The 16,574-nt window shown below is 37.1% G+C and overlaps 1 protein-coding gene across 2 annotated transcripts in view; it reads right to left on the bottom strand.

Annotated features, from left to right (window-relative positions):
• Positions 1-348: 348 nt before the first annotated feature.
• The window catches only part of RSPO3 (R-spondin 3), an 88,934-nt gene continuing 72,708 nt past the window's right edge, over positions 349-16,574 (bottom strand). The window contains exon 5 of one of the 2 annotated variants that reach the window (XM_070559355.1): positions 349-707. In XM_070559355.1, the coding sequence (XP_070415456.1) occupies positions 631-707 (77 nt within the window). In that variant the 3' untranslated portion in view covers positions 349-630. Of the gene's footprint in view, positions 708-9,922; positions 11,149-16,574 lie in introns of those variants that run through there. The other variant, XM_008544686.2, reaches the window with a different exon arrangement.

The raw sequence follows: 16,574 nt of genomic DNA, 5'->3' as shown, positions 1-16,574 counted from the left end.
TTCTTCTGAAGTGCATTTGCATTGTTTGGTGATGCAGTTGAATGCGGTCTACTCGATGGGAGAGAAATAGAAGCCAGGAGTCACTGAAGAAGGCTGTCACGGGGACCGAGGGAGGGTTTGTGCATAAAGGCTAGCACTGTGCCCCCCAGGTTTGTACTTCCTATCCCTTCCTTTCTGCTGAGTTATACGGAATATTTGTTTTTGGCTGAATATGTTTTATTTTGTCACATTTAAAAGGAGCTTGCAGAATGAAAAGAAAATGTTGTTTTTGAAACTTGCAATATGAATGAATTTTTGTTTTGTTTCCTGAATTTTTGTTTCTTGAAAGAGAGGAAATGGTTAATCATCGAAGCTGATTCTTTTAAATTTATTACAACTTGTAGTCTGGGTAAATTTGACCTACCTCCGACGTTTTCAATATCTGATGAAAGAAAGACTAGAATTTAGAACATCCTTTGTGCAGCTCGACTAGAAATGGCATTTTGGTTAATCAGAAAAAGAAAGAAAGAAAAGATGTAAGGAAATGACTGTTATTTTCAAAAGAGAACCTTTTTTTAAAAGGAAAACTCAGTTCTCCATTTTGCTCATATACTGTAGGCTACATGTGAGAAATACAATAAATATGTGTCATCAGGAGAAGACTGTTAGCGGACGAGATGATCTCTCACGCCGCATCCCAGCAGTTTTCCTCCGCCAGACAGTCCTCCCTGTGGAAAGAGAAATAAGTACACTTTTAAAAAACACATATATGAGATTAAATATCCTTACAATATAATACCTGTAATTAACAGATTTGCTTCATTTTTTTTTAATCAAGATTTATGAACTAGGAACAAAAAATAAGTGAGAGTATATAAGTTTGGAACAATTTATCTGCTTATTATTATTATTTACTATAAATTAGGCATAAATATTTTTTAGGAAGTATTACAATTTACTCACAAATTACATAAGTTTCTAATGCTTTCGTTCCTTTGGCATTGGACGTGCAATGCTTACTATGTCACCTATAAACATTTTATCAGAGCATTGCATTAAAACAAGCAGAGTGACTCCTGGGCAAATAGCTACATAATAATTCTTAAATATACTAAGAGAGACTCAAGCGTTCCACCTAATTATTTTATGCAGAAAGAGAGCCTGACCATTGTTCTCTATAAATATTAATGGAATGAGATCACTACACACAAGTTGGATGCATATAAGAAGCACACGAAACTGAGTCTTTTTGCTTGTGACTGCAGTGATTAGCAACAATGAAATGTAATAATTACTATAATATTCCCTTACAATGGAAGTGGTGCATTTTCCTAGTATATTACATTGGAGATTTTAGTTTCCCATGGCAAAAAGAGGGTAGCTTTCTTGTCTACCAGTACTAAGAATAATTACAACTAAATAGGAACCATTTTCATATCTAAATGAACTGGCTTAGCAACCGAATGCTTATTTTCCTAGTTTTAAATAATAGAAAACAAGAGAATTAAAATATCCCTAAGAAGATTAGCCTAATTTGTGGAAAGATGTTGTGTGCAGACAGTATTACATTCTTTGGGACTTTAAAGTAAAATCAGTACATCTTTGGTTTGTATTTGGTCAATAATGGAAAGCATTTCCTCAATTTAAAAAATAAAAGCCGCACTTTATTAACAGAACTGAGAAAAGTTAGCCTTCTCTCTCCCCCCAGCCCATCCAAAGCTCTGCCTCCAGATGTTATGTCGTGTTTATTTTGCAATGTTTATTATGACAGCCCAAGCCATTTATGTTTTAAAGATACATTGGTCAGTTTATTTATAGGGAGACAGCTTCTTGAAGTGAGGACAATTTACTTTGGGTGTGGGTTGAAGCTACACGGCACCAGAAAGAACGGGTGTGGCTGGTTTTCTCCACTGTGTCTCTAGTATGCCTTTCATTTCCTTTCATTATGAGGACTCTGTTCTTTTCTTTTCTTTTTCCTTTACTCCTGTAAGGTTTTACATGATTGACCCTGTGAGAAAGACTCGAGCTCCTGGCGTGTTACCGTGCACAGGCAATGAGAGAAACCCAAGGCAGGATGGGTGAGTGGGCCTTGGTACATTTGCTTACAAATCTGGCTCCTGTCAACAGCGAAACTGGAGATTTTCCCAAGGCACCAGGATAGAGAGCAGTTTGTTGTGTTTTCATAGAATCACTGGTGCTTCTCAAACCAGGCTCAGTACTGGCCAGTGGGCAGGGGGCGGTGGGGTCGGAGGTGGTGTGTTTGTGCAGTGGCGCTCCATCAAGATTTGGAGGCCCCAGGGACTGCAAGATTCTGTTATCCCTTTCCTTTATGTGTTGCAAAATACAACAATATTAAACGGTAAAACCAGCATCAGAAAGTTCAACCAAGTTCTCATTTTTCCCATTGTGATGACCTCAATGCCACTTTGGTAAAATTAAGTAGTGTTGTTTTCTAAAATTGTTTTTCCTTACCTCTGCTTTGCCGAGTTCCTCAGAAGGTGCTTGGTCTTTCTATTGGGAAATGCAGCGCTGAGTCTGTGGGAGTGCAAACTGGGGACGTTGCAAAATAGAAGCCGGAAATGTGATCTCCCGGGAAGGCTGGGGACGCGCTGGGACATTTTGGATGAGGGCTGCTGTGGTGTGTTTAGGGACATAACGCAGCGCTTTGCAGTAAGAATGAGGCTTCATCTTGCAAATTAGAATATGCTATAGGGGATTCCATTTTTAATTATTTTCCTCCAGTTTAGCATTATTCTTCTCTCCACGCTTTAAGAAGTGATTTGGGAAGGAATTTGTTTTCTGAAGCATTCTCAATTCATTTTTAACTTACTGCTTGAGTTTTGTATCGTGTTTCAAGCGACACAAGAAAAAGCAGGACAATATGCTACCATTTCTTGGAGGATCTAGAATAACCTTCCGCGCGGCTGCTTCTCCTATTGAAATGCTACTCGAAGGTACACTGCATTTTTTTCAAGCTTTTGAAACGCTGCTTGGGTAGCAGATCAAGACCATAGTTTTGCTAGCTGGTTCGAAGTTCAGTCATGATTTTTTTTACGGATAAAGAGGTTTTCCTTCAAACTGATAATTAAATTACTTTATCTGTGCAAAGTTAGGCTCCTGTATTTTCACATTTCCTGGGGGTTTTTTTTGGTATCAAAACTTATAAAGTTGTATAACTATAAAAGCAATAATATGTTTTGTTAGCATTTTTACAGACTGGAAAACGTTAATACTTACTATGGATGCCAGGATTGGTAGAGCAATTATTACATTATAACACGAAGCTTTTAACCTCTACCTAGCAAGTTGATCGAAAATTTTCGGAGAGTATTTACATAGCCTATATATGTGAAAATGCTAAGTCTAGTTGGGTAGGTGTATTGGCCCTTCAAAGCACTGTTGCTAATTAGCTGTACAATAAGGATGGCAGAATCTATAGTCTGATTATTTATTTAAATGATACCTCAGTAATGGATGGTGCTATGGTCTGAATGTGTACTCCCCCAAGTTCATATGCTGAAATCCTAGTGCCCAATGTGATGGTGTTAGGAGGTGGGACCACCGGGAGGTGCTTAGGTCATGAGGGTGAAGCCCTTCTGATTGGGATTAGTGCCCTTATAAAAGAGGCTCCAGAGAGCTCCCTAGCTCATTCCACCGTGTGAGAACACAGCAAGAAGGTGCCATCTTTGAACCAGTAAGTGGGCCCTCACAAGACACCCAATGCCAGTGCCTTGATCTTGGACTTCAAGCCTCCACAAGTGTTGTCTATAAGCTAGCCAGTCTCTGGTATTTTGTTATAGCAGCCCAAATGCACTAAGACAGATAGGAAGTATTTCTACCGACTGGTTTTAGGTTCATTTCCCAAAGTGACTGTATTAAACCTGAAACAAGTGATGCTTTTCTATGGTAATTTCTCTTTAAGTTTCTTAATTTTTGATTATTCTTTGTCAGTTTGGGCTTAGTTTATTTATTATCTAATTGACTGGTTGTTTTGGGGAGTGGAAAGAGTAGAGGCAAGGAAACCGATACTGGCTCTAAATTTCAAATTGCTTAGGCATGTAGGAATGTCTGTGACCAATCTATTCTGATGATTGTGAGAAGGATAATTTTCCTAATAAATTTGGAAAATCTGGAGACCTGGAATAGCACATGCTTATGATCTCTTCCTTTCTATAAATATCATTTTGGATTTGATCGGATCATATGCAAACAAATTAAGCTCTATTCTCTTGACCCTTGCACATGTTGCATATTAAGCTATGCTTTAAATATTCCACAGTCAACAAGCGGAAATATTGGTTTACCACAATAATTCATTCTTCCCCCCTCCCACCCTAAAAACTCCAACATTTGAAAGGACGCTAGGATAGCAATCAAGAAAGCTAGAATTCATCTGCATGAAAATGAGTCACTTTCCTAAACTGACTCTGCTTGTCTATGTGTTTTTGGAATCATAAATTATTCTCACCGCTGGTTTGGATAAAACTAAAATCTATTTTCCTGTAGCATTCAGTGTGTTCCTAAAGTAAGTCATAATAATTTTTTGCTATGGGAAAAAGATCAGTAGGAGCAAACTTAGTGATAAATAGGACCTGCTTCTAAATAGTTAGCACATGAGGAAAATCCCTTGGATGTTAAAAACCAAGCATTTTTACTTTTGTTTTGCTAGTTTCCTTTGGTTTTGTTTTATGAAACTGCCGCTTTAAGAAGCATAAATAATATTCTTTCCTTAGTTTTATATTAAAAGTAGAGGAACTTACTAAATTGTTTCTTCTCCAACTTATTCTTGGTTAATTTTTAGATCATTAGGTAGTTTTTTTCCTTCTCAAATTAGCCAACCAAAAAATATCAACGAGCAAAGTACGGGAACAAAGCAGGCAAAGAGGCCAAAGGCCAGGACACTTGACACCGCCACCGTGGGGAGCCCAGGGTGCCAAGGCTAGGAGCATGGCTTTTTTTTCTTTAAATTTTTTGCATAATATTCTTGGGGAGAGGCAGTACATGGTTGTCACTGAGTAGCTACAAGGATGAAAGTAAAGGCCTCCATTCTTTTGGGAATCACACATTTTCTTTTTTGTCCCAAATTTTGAGACTGTCATGGCCAGATGGTTGACTGAGCTGTGTGGCCTACCTCTTGGGAGGTTGAGACCAACCAAAGGTGTGCATGGTCTGAGAAGAGAGAGCTCACACATCATAGCATCCACTGACTCAAAAATGTCTCTGGCATAGATTCAAGATTTAGTGGTAGCTTATGTTATTGTGTTTGGGCACCACAAAATGCACAAAGTGAAGAGGTGCCTGCTGCCCCACTTTTGAAGTAGCTCCATGCCAGTAGCTACAGAAAAATTATGTCAGAAGGAAAGGCTGCATGCTGCATTTTCAAATATATGGTCACCTCAGGAATTAGTACTTTTATTAACTCCTTCTTGAGAAGGATGTGGATAATTTCCTCTAAGAGTCAAGTCTCTGGTGAGGTCAACAGTGTGAGGAATGGAGAAAAGATGGCACTCTGTTGCTACAGTTAGTGTTGGCTAGCAACAATAGCAGCTTATGTATTTATGATCCTTTACAATTTCAAAGCACTTATAAATGTATTGTATTATTTCCGGTTTTATTATAAAGTAGATGCCTCTGTAAAATTTTTACTGAGCTGATAATTCATTGAAAAAATCTACTTCTTACTTCAAATCTGTTTGAGATGGATATTTGATAGAGATAACTAAAATAGCAACTGATATTAACAGCACAAAAGTTAGTACATCAGTTAAACCTCAATTAACCAGAAAACTTTGATAACTATAGTTATTATTCAGCTTCTTTTAAAAACTTTTCTATGCATTTGCTAATTCTATATTTTTAAAAGTAAAACTTAATCTTCAGTAGATAATTCAATATCTTGGATTGTCTCAACATCATTTCATTGCACACAACTGTGGATATAGAAGCGTAGGGTATTTTTCAGACTGTTGGTATATCAGATCATTTTATGATCATGTAATTCTGTCTTCTGAAATTATCCTGTTGCCAATTTTCCAGCTAATAGAATATTCCTACTGGTTGAGGTTCTCTTATGACTGTATTATAATGAATATGAATAAAAGTGGTTACTATTTTTTTCCTGCCTTCCTTCTTTCTTCCTTCCTTCCCTCCATTCCTTCATCCCTTCCTTCATTTTTTTTTTTTTTTACCTGTTTGTATGAGGACATGTTGCTCTCTGAATTACTTTAGTGAAAGATGGGCAAGGAAGGGTGTGTTACAATTAAAATATTGATATTGAATGTCTGAAGTAGCCGGGCGAAAGTGCGGCATATCCAAAGAAAGTTATTTTGGTAGTTCCCACAGTAAAGAAGATCTACTAATGTTTCTTCCTATGTCATTGCAATTTGGAACAAGGAATCAGGGAAAAGATGACAGTGTTGGTAAATATCCTGCTTACACTGGAAGACAACTGAACTGAAAGTCAGTCCATATCATAAAGGGCTATAGCAATCCAGGACTTTCCCAAGGAGCCATACCTACTGTTCCCCCTTTGTGTCTGAACTTTGGTCTTTTTATGATGCCACGTAATTCTCATTTTTCCTTTTCCTTTCCTTTTTCTGCTTAACACGCTTGCCTTCTCCCATTCACTGCCCCACCAGCCAGCCCACAGGCCCTCTGGAACTCACACACAGACATACAGATGCACAGACAGATACACAGACACACCCAGACACACACACACACTCATACACACAGTCACATTTGAGTTCCGATTCAGAGTCTTATCCTGGGTTGAGGCTTCTTTGATATGACTTCTCAGGCTTCTTCATGAAGGACTAGTTCAGATCACAGGAGAATACTTCTATTATGTGTGTCATGGACATTCTTGGAACAATAACAAGTATGATTTTAAAGGATAAGATGTCAGGGAAGGAGCATAGGCTTTGGAGTCAGCCAGAGCAGGGAGTGATTTCCAGGCTCACTGGTTGCTGGTTGTGTGACTTTAGGTACTTCTGTGTGCTTCAGTTTCCTCATTTGTAAAACAAGGATATCAACAACTCTCTCAGAGGGCTTTTGGGAAAATTAAATAATATACTTAGTCAAAGGGTAAGTGGCTAGCATAAAGGAGGTACAGACAATTTTTTTTTGTTTTCTCTTTTCTAATAAATCTAGAAATATAATAAAATGATAACACACCTACTAGTGAGATGAAGTGTTATTGCTTGAAATGGGAAAAGTCTCAATTGATCCGACCTCCAGCTTTATTTAATCTTATTTTTTCAGTGGAGGATGGATTTATATTGGCTTTCAGACAAACTCTCTTTGTGTTACAAGAAGTAACACCCTGTTTGTAATAAATCAGCCTTAAAAGAGGCCTTTTCCTGTGAATTTGCCCAGGAATAGTTGCAGTTGTATTGAAAAGAGTCTAGTCAGTTCCTCTGCTATTAAAATATATCCATGAGAAAGATGGAGTGTCTTTGTTTATGCCTATTTATAAAAATGCATACTTTAAAGAATAAATAATTTCTTAATTTTAAGAGGATCCAAGACAAAACTGGTAGCATTCACATTTTAGTTACTGTTAGTCATTTCATTTCTGTGATTCTCACATATATACTTATTCCTTGAAATTATCACGTGTACACTCATATGGATATCATCACATTTTATTAATCAAGGAAAACTGATTTGTATGTGTGACTTGTGGAATTAGTCCTGAGTTTTTACTGATATTTATTTCGATAAAGTCTAGTTATTATTTGGGGTGATGAACTTTTTAATTCTCTTAAAAACCTTGAAAGATAGGTGTTGCCACTTTCATTTTGCGGATGAGGAATGGAGGCTCTGAGACACCACACAATTTGCCCAAGTAACACAAGTTATGACCACTTAAGGGACAGAACTGGGGGCTAAGCCAGGCTGTCCAACTTTAGCCATGGTGCACTTCCTACTTTCTTTGCTGTCTCCCTTTGTGGGGATCAGCCTCTATTCCTGGCATTAGCCCTACTTATATATTCCTTTCTTCCTTCTCAATGTTAGTCATTTCAATATTTTACTAATCACCAATGTGAACAACTTTTAATTCAATAACATCAGAGCAGTGTAGTTCAATCTGTATCCTCTAAGAGCCTACGCATTTCCACTTTGGGGAAAGCAAGGTTGGGGGACACAGGATACTGTCACTAATGAGGACTCGTTAGAGGCATCACCCTGAACCAACAGAGGATCCAGTGCTCCCCTGCCTGGGGCTACAATGGCCATCTCCATCCCTCTCCTTCCATGTTGCACAGAAGAAAAGGGGGCCCAGAGCAGTTACATGATTTGCCAATGGTTGATCATGAACAGCCAGGACTGGAACCTAACAGCCTAACAGAGACCTCCCCTCAGTTATAAAGTGGAATTTGGAGATCAGAGCAGGGGTGTGGAACAGACATAGACAGATCTGTGTTGCTGCATGCTCAATTCTCTTTGTGTCAAGAATTTACCGGTCATCTGTTACCATCAACAGTTTACCAGATCATGGCGACAGAATCAAAGCAGAAAGTTAGTGCCTCCTGTGGGTGACTATTGCGGGAACTTTCCCAGAAGTCGATCACGAGTTTTCTCTCAAAGTTAAGTAAGCTGCTGGTTTGAAGATCATAATGATTCCATGTGCCTAAAGATCTATTACAGGTGGATTGAGGATTATAGTTAAATTGATGTTATATTTGTCTTCATTTACACACAATGAATGAATATTCATGTTAGCTTTAATTTCTTTTTCCTTTGCAATAATTCTACTTTTATTTAAGTGCTACATCAAAGGTTTAGGTCATCTGCCATAGTCTGGAGGACCACAGGGTAAAAGCCTTGAGTCAAAACACGTGGGAAGAGTCATTTGCCACAATTGTGTCCTGGTTTATTTAACCATTTTCCAGCACTGCATATGCAGGCATAGACCTTCCCAGTAATTGCTTGTTGAAAGAATGAAGACTGATAAATATAGAAAGACACACAAAATAATTTGGCCACTTATGCTTGACTAGATAAGACTGAGGACAAAGATGGTATTTGAAACCATCCAAAAGTTCTAGAACATGGGAATATATTTCCAACTGACAGTTCCGTAGAGAAAGGTTTGTTTCTCCTTGGTAACATAAGTTGTAGTTGAAGATAGAATTATTTTATACATTGGGAACAGATCTAGTTAGTTGAAATACTTATCTCATGTGGACGAGGAAAGAAAACACCAGAGTAAGAAATAGGAATACATCATTCAAAAATTTTATATCTTAGAAGAGAAAAAGAGAAGTGGAAAATGAATTAAGCCAAGCAGTTCACATGAACAGTACAGTTGGTGGAGAAAGAGTGACCACAGATAGGCAGCCAGAAGCCAAATTCCACTGCAAATTCTTCAAAAAGCAGGGGTCTTTAGAGGGCTAGGAAGCATGGTGGACGGAGCAGCTGTGCATTCTTCCATTACAAGCAGAAGGTTAAGGTGGGTCATAAGATTCTGTGCTGCACACTCAAAGATGCCTCCACCTGCCCTGGGCTGGCTGTGTCCTCCGTGAAACATTGGTAAGGCCTTCAGCTAGGGTGACTTCAGTCCCCCAAAGACATCCACAGACTGACAAAATATGGAGAGGAAAAGGCCAATGTTCCAGATGCAGGAGGAACCCACATACAAGAAAAGACGCTAACTTCTAAGCAATGAAGGGGGAGCAATGAAATCATTCAGGGCGGACCATATGTCTATAACTAGAATTTTGTTGATTAAAATAAGAAAAAAGTTGAATAAATAGTTCCTAATACCCTATAAGTAAATCTCCATCGGCTCAGAAAAAGGTGAATTTGAAAAGCAAACACTGAGAAAATGTAATATGTTCTGAATTACATAGCATACAGAATCCTCTTTCCTAATTCATGAGTCTCTAAGAGTAACAATTTTCCAATGAAACAAACAACAAAACAAAATGAACAAAACTTTAAAAACTATCAACAAATATATTTATTGTGGTGGCTTTCCCCCTACTAGATACACCTTGTTAGAAAGTAGTACCCCTTTTAGTTCCAGGTGGACCATTAAGCAGGTAATAAAATTGTTTTTCCCTCGTTGAGAGAGAAAGAAAACACATGACTTTGCAAACGTGTTACATCCTCTTTGCTCTAGTTTTTGTTTTCTATGAAATCAGAAATTTCTTCTGATAAGTATGATTTTCTTTCTGGAAGTAAGTTACAGGTACATGTGTACAGCTTATATAACCCGAGGGGTAGCAGAGGCTGAACCACACAGTGATGACATAGATTGGAGACCTGTGCCAGGTAATCAGAACCCTTCACAGTTTTGTAACGCACAAAAGTCAGCTCCAATTCTATGGTTTCTTCCACATTTTCCCTTTCTCCAATCCCATACAGTATATTGAACTCTGCTGTGCACTCTCATGCTTCTTGCAGAAGGACAGGATGAGGGCAATCGAACCAATCTTAAAACAGTTGTTTCTGTGCTGATAATTCCTATGACTCCAAATGCCAGGCCCTAACATCTGAGCACTCGCTACACCTCCTGGACAAAACAAGACTATCTTTTTGAAAGCTATTTCTCTCCCCTGATCTCTTATCTGTTTTGAAGGGACACTGCATCTTTGAATTTGCAGAACTATCTTTTGCTTCTTAGAACAATAGCTTGAAAAATATTTCTATAGGGAAAAGATGTTGCTTCTCCAGATGTCATCATTAAGTTGTTACGTCATATAGCCTATTGATAATTATGTACAAAATTTCTTGTCTCTTAACAATGCACGTAAGGTAACTATTTGAAAGCGTCCCTTCTTTGAACTTTTGGTTCTTTGTTGTTAGCTATGCTTGTATGAAGAATATAGCAACTATTCAGAATGTTGTTTAGACTGAGCAGTAACTGACACGTTGTCCATTTGTGGTCCTAGCGGCTAGAGCACCTGTCCTGGGCATCTGGTTGAGATAGCAGCATCACGAGTCTACAGCAATCGCGGGGGACCCTCTAGTGTACAGTGCTGACTGATACCGATTTCTGTGGTTTATCTTGGAGCTTTCTCTTCTTCTGCTGCTGTTTGTCTTTGTTTTCTCGCTGTTCTGGGGTTTCTCTGCTGGGTTCCAGACCTTTGTTATCAGGTATTGCATCCTTACTCTCTTCTTTATTAAGTTTTTTTCTTTTCCTCTCCCTTCCTTTTTTTCCTGAAATGAAAGGATATGCCTTTAAAAAAATACATTTAATTATGTTCTATTTGGTTATTCTAAGTTTTTAAAAACGAGTTAAATTTCTCTTAAGTTGCATACTATATGCATAAATACCAAATATCTCCTACTTCCATCACTCACTCAGCTACTCTTTATTAACTGTATACGATATTTCAAGGAATGTAAACATGAAATGCATACAAAATATAATGAAGCAATTAATATATGGTAGTTTCATTCTGTTCACATTGGAGAAGCGCTGAGAATTGTAGAGGAAGAGAGTAATTTGATCAAAGTGCATGAGCCTGGCACCACAATGGATGAATTTTTAAAACTTATTTCTGAATAGTGAATTATATTATCATGTAAACATTTTACATATACGATCTACAGTGTAAAATAATTTCTGAGAGCATGATTTTAGTAACATCCATTAATACATATATCCCAATGAGAAATTGCTGACTTAGATCAATGTCGTAGTAAATGAAATCTAGGAACCAACTATTCCTTATGTGGGACAAATGCTGATACTGCATATCCCCACATACCAAATCATGTAAAATTTGAAATTAGCCTCTGTCTACAAAAAGTCACTTTGGACAAAGGTATTTTGGAGAAATTATTTGCACGACAGAAGCAAAATATTTTCATGTCCTGAAATAGGCTGCAAATGTTGAATTCAGTGGTTTGGCTTTCCTTTTCTTGAGCTCTGGTTACAGAAACCTAGGGAGCAATATTATTAATATTGCATATGTACACTCAGCCAAAACAATCTCCTTGGGTTAATGACTTTTATGCCACAACTAGCTTTGTCTGAGACTATGTTTACAAAACCTTCCAGTTACTTTATGAAAACTTGCCTTGTGGGCTCAACATAACACACCTCCAAATTCTGGACTTTCATAGGACAGTTAACAAAAATGAGAATTCAGACCACCATAAAACAAATATCAGTGAAATTGTTTTAGATATGTAAAGGTGAACAACAAAACATTAGAATCAGCTATTATGCCTAGGTCGGAACGAGTTGTACACTGATTCACCAGTTCCATTATTCTTTTCCCTTAAAAGAATATTGCTAGATTGATAAGATTTCTACAGAAAGGATCCACGTTGGGTTCTTTTTTCCACACTGCCTTAAATTCCTACACATTTGAAATGGTAACTTGAACTTGGTAACTAAACAAGATAAAATTGAAGAGTAAATTTACCTTCCTGAATATATAGCATAATTTAATTTTCGTAAAGCTGCACAAACTGAAAGAGAGAAATGTTGATTTTCATGGTATGTGCTTGGTTTTCAGAAGGGCATGGCTGCAAAAGTTATATTACATAATATTTCCATTTTGAGAATAATTTCGGAGGTGTTCAAGTTCAATTCTAAAAAAAATCGTCAGTGAAAACCATTCCAAAGTTCCCCAAAAATTACCTACCCCAAACAAAATGTTATTTTTATGGAAATCATCCAAAAGTTCAGCGTTTCATATTGTTCTCTTGATGACGGTCCAACATCTTACTGCTGTGATCCCAACTTTAATGTTTTGGATATATGAGAACTATATTGTTTCTTTCTTGGTCACAGATTGATTTACATGTTTTTTAGTCACATGTGACAACATACTCAACTTACACTGCATTTCTGCTTATTAGCAAACTGATATGATTATTTCTTAAGACAGGCAGAAACATTTTTGGAAGTAGCTCGAAACTCAGTCTTATAGTTTTATTATCCATGGAATAGCTATTTAGTCTGGGCAGTGAGTGAAAGGGGAGGCTCGAGTAAAGTAACGGTAAACTGGCGCATTGTACATTGTTCTTGCCCAACGAAGGGCTATTACACAATGGGAAAATGGGATTATTATTTTTTACAGGCCATGTGTTAGTGGTTGGAAACACTATCCTTTTGCATAACTGATATATTTTCCTCTTGTCCAAGAAATAAAATAGAAATGCAAAAGAGTGGCCATAGTCCATTAAAAATCACGTGCAATTTGGGAAATTTTGTAAGGTTTTCATTAAAGGCAACTTCTTTTTCTATTCTGGTGACTTTTCCTTGATGTGGTCAATAGCTATTTTTATACTTTTTAAAAATAATTTTGTGATAACTAAGCATTCCAGTTATCACAATCTTATATACATATTTGTGTTTTGTTGTTCTCCGATTATATGTGTGCACATGCACGTCTGCCACAATTGGGTTGTAGAACGTTCCAATGATTAAAATAATGTTCATCTTCCCTTAATGTTGCAGCTATGAGGGTGGTGTCTGGATAGAAACCATCAAAGAGAAGTTGCTATTAGTAATCAAGTACAATCCGAGCCCTTGCAGGGAAGCACTACGGTATAATGTCTAAAAACACTGCCTTTAGAGTCAGAAAACACGGTGTTCAAATTCTAGATCTGCCACCAACTAGTTGTGTGACTTTTGACAAGTTGTTGAAATCCCTCAGGATTAACTGTCATATTTAAATGTGGATAATCATTACTACTTGCTAAACTTTGTAAGGATTACACATGATGCTTGTAAAGCACTTACCATGGTGTGTGGCACACATTAATCATGAGAGAAATGAAAGCTAATGTTATTAACTCATTACACCAACACGAATTAAGCCTCTACTCGATGGCAAAAAAGCTAAAACTTGAGGATACAAGTGAGATATGGAGACAGGCACAATAATTAGTTACAAGCTAATGCTAAAATAGAGGCATGCACACAATCCTATTGGGAACACAGCGCTGAAAGCATTGAACTCTCCCAATGGAGATTGAAAAAGACTCCCCAGATGAGGTGATGTTCGTGCTGAGCCTTAAAGAATGAGGGAGAGTTTGCCAGGCTGATGAGGGAAGAAGGACATGTGGGGCAGTGAACAATATGTCGATGGCATGAAGGCATACAAGGACGTGGTGAATCTGGGGGACTGAAAGTAGACTTCCTTGTTTTGATCAGAGTCTATATATAGGATATTACCCAGAGGAGCTGGAATGATATACAGGACTCGATTGCCATGTTGGGAATTTGTCCTGAGGATCAGTGGTACTGAAAACTGGAGAAGGGCAAGTATCAGAATCTGAGAGCAGGGCAGAGTTCAGATGTTTCTGTGACTCGTTTAGAAAATGCCAATAGGATTTTGAAATGTGAAATACCTATTTCAGAAATACTTGTGTAAGTAATAAGAATCCATAGAAGGAGTAATAAGAATCCACAGGCAGTGACTGGTACTTATTTTTGAACCCTAACTTTTAAAAGAGTAGCTAAAATCTCTGTGCAGACCATATAGGTACTTATTATTTAAAATTTCATTACAAGTAGTATCTTATAATTGAATAGGTGATTGACATTTTTGAGTTAATGAAATTATTTCCTATTAATACAAAAATATATAGTCATTCACATAAGCCATCTGCAGACGAGGTTTCCAAACATAGGTGACTTTGAAAAATACAGATTCCTAGGCCTCCACCCCTGGAGATTATGATTCAGTAGTTCTTCTGGTCTAGGAAACTGAGGTTAATAGCAAGTTCACCTTGAGTTTATTCTGAAATGAAGCCACATTTAAGAACCACAGCTGTGGATCAATACAAGACCCAATTTCTTTTAACATACACTCTCAAAATTTATTTCACATCGCATGGTTTCTCATTTGACTTCTTGTGTTTTTTTCCCAATGGATATCAGATTTGTTTTTTGACTTACTGTAGCTACTAATTTTTTTTTTTTTTTGGTAAAGACTGGCACCTGAGCTAACAACCGTTGCCAATCTTCATTTTATTTTATTTTTTTGCTTTTTCTCCCCAAATCCCTCCAGTACATAATTGTATATTTTAGTTGTGGGTCCTTCTAGTTGTGGCGTGTGGGATGCGGCCTCAGCATGGCCTGATGAGTGGTGTCATGTCCGCACCCAGGATCTGAACCTGTGAAACCCTCGGCCGCCGAAGTGGAGTGACTTAAGCGGAGAAACTTAACCGCTTGGCCACGGGGCCGGCCCCTGTAGCTACTAATTTTTAAAGTAAGTTTTCTGATTATTTGAAATAGACACCTAGATACAAAATGAAAATTAGTTGAAGATTTTTAAAACCGTTAGATAGAAATAGGAACTAAAAAGAATAAACATGTAAAAAAGAACAAAGAGAGAAGAAAATGATCCTGAATTATTTTTCCTAAGTTACATATTTAAGTTCCAAGTGAAAATATGGACTATAGAAAGTGCTAAATTACCCTTTTAAATGTAATGGGGCTATGAATAAAAGAATCTTTCTCTCTAGAATCACAAATATCTTATTTATTGAGAAATTCAAATTGTAAATATCAGTTCTTGCTTTTCTGGGTGTTTAGAAATATCTATGCACTGGTCTTTATAAAAGCTGCTTCTTGGTGAATTTCTTGCAAGACACCACAAAGGGGAGCCATTGAGCTTCACGTAACTCCAAGCAGAATTTTTCTCAAAAAGCTAAAAATGGATCCCACATTCTAGACTGAGGACTAAATATCACTGAGTCTATGATTCAAACCAATTAAATAGACATCCCATTAAAAACATAAAATTTATTGCTAGGTCTTTTCTCTTTTTTGGGTATGGGATGAAATTCAAATGGAAACCCAATGGTTTTTTACCTTGAAAAAAGTATGAATGGTATGAAAATGGCATTAATCTAATGATTCTTTAACCTAGAGTTGGACTTGATTTTTAGGTATAGAGGATAAAAATTGCACCTTTGCTTCTTTTTAGTTGAGATATCACTGGGGGAAGTTTGCAAAGGAGGGAAAATTGCTACAGTATATCTTCTTCAGCAACTATGATCTAGTGTATAGACACATATTTAAAGGCCTTTGAATTGTGAGCTACATAAGCTCAGGACAGCTCGACTCCGTGGTGAAGAACACAACTGAAAATCAATAAGGCCAAATTCCTTCTCAGCTATATGACTACCAAGTGGAGTTAATCTGAAATGTATCTAAACCTTTTGTCTCTTTGCTTCTTGTTTGAATAAAACAGAAATAGTTATTTTCTTGCTATTATTTTAAGCTAGGAATTTATAACATAGCTAGTGAAAATATGAAAGAATGAATAGCTTTTTTTTTTCTGCAAATAGGTAGAAACTTAATTTCTCCAAATTGAAATTTAAAGCTACTTGAATTTATCTCCTCTGTAGTTTACTACATGAATCAATTCAATTGCATTTCTATTTAGTTCCAAGATGCTTCTGATTAATTATTCACAGAAAAATAATTTGGCTTATCATTACATACTCTACTAAATGCTGTTCATTTGGGAAATTAAATTGAACCCATTTTTGCAAAGATAGCTCTGATCATGAAAATATATTAAGATTGAAATAGCATTTTGCCACCAATTGAAAAGGGTTAATATAGGAGATGCAATCTATTTGTGTCACACTCTTTTGGGAATTCCAAAACA

The sequence above is a fragment of the Equus przewalskii genome, chromosome 9 (genome assembly GCF_037783145.1).
Source record: "Equus przewalskii isolate Varuska chromosome 9, EquPr2, whole genome shotgun sequence".
NCBI classification, from domain to species: domain Eukaryota; kingdom Metazoa; phylum Chordata; class Mammalia; order Perissodactyla; family Equidae; genus Equus; species Equus przewalskii.
This window is presented reverse-complemented; position numbering and strand designations above follow the sequence as displayed.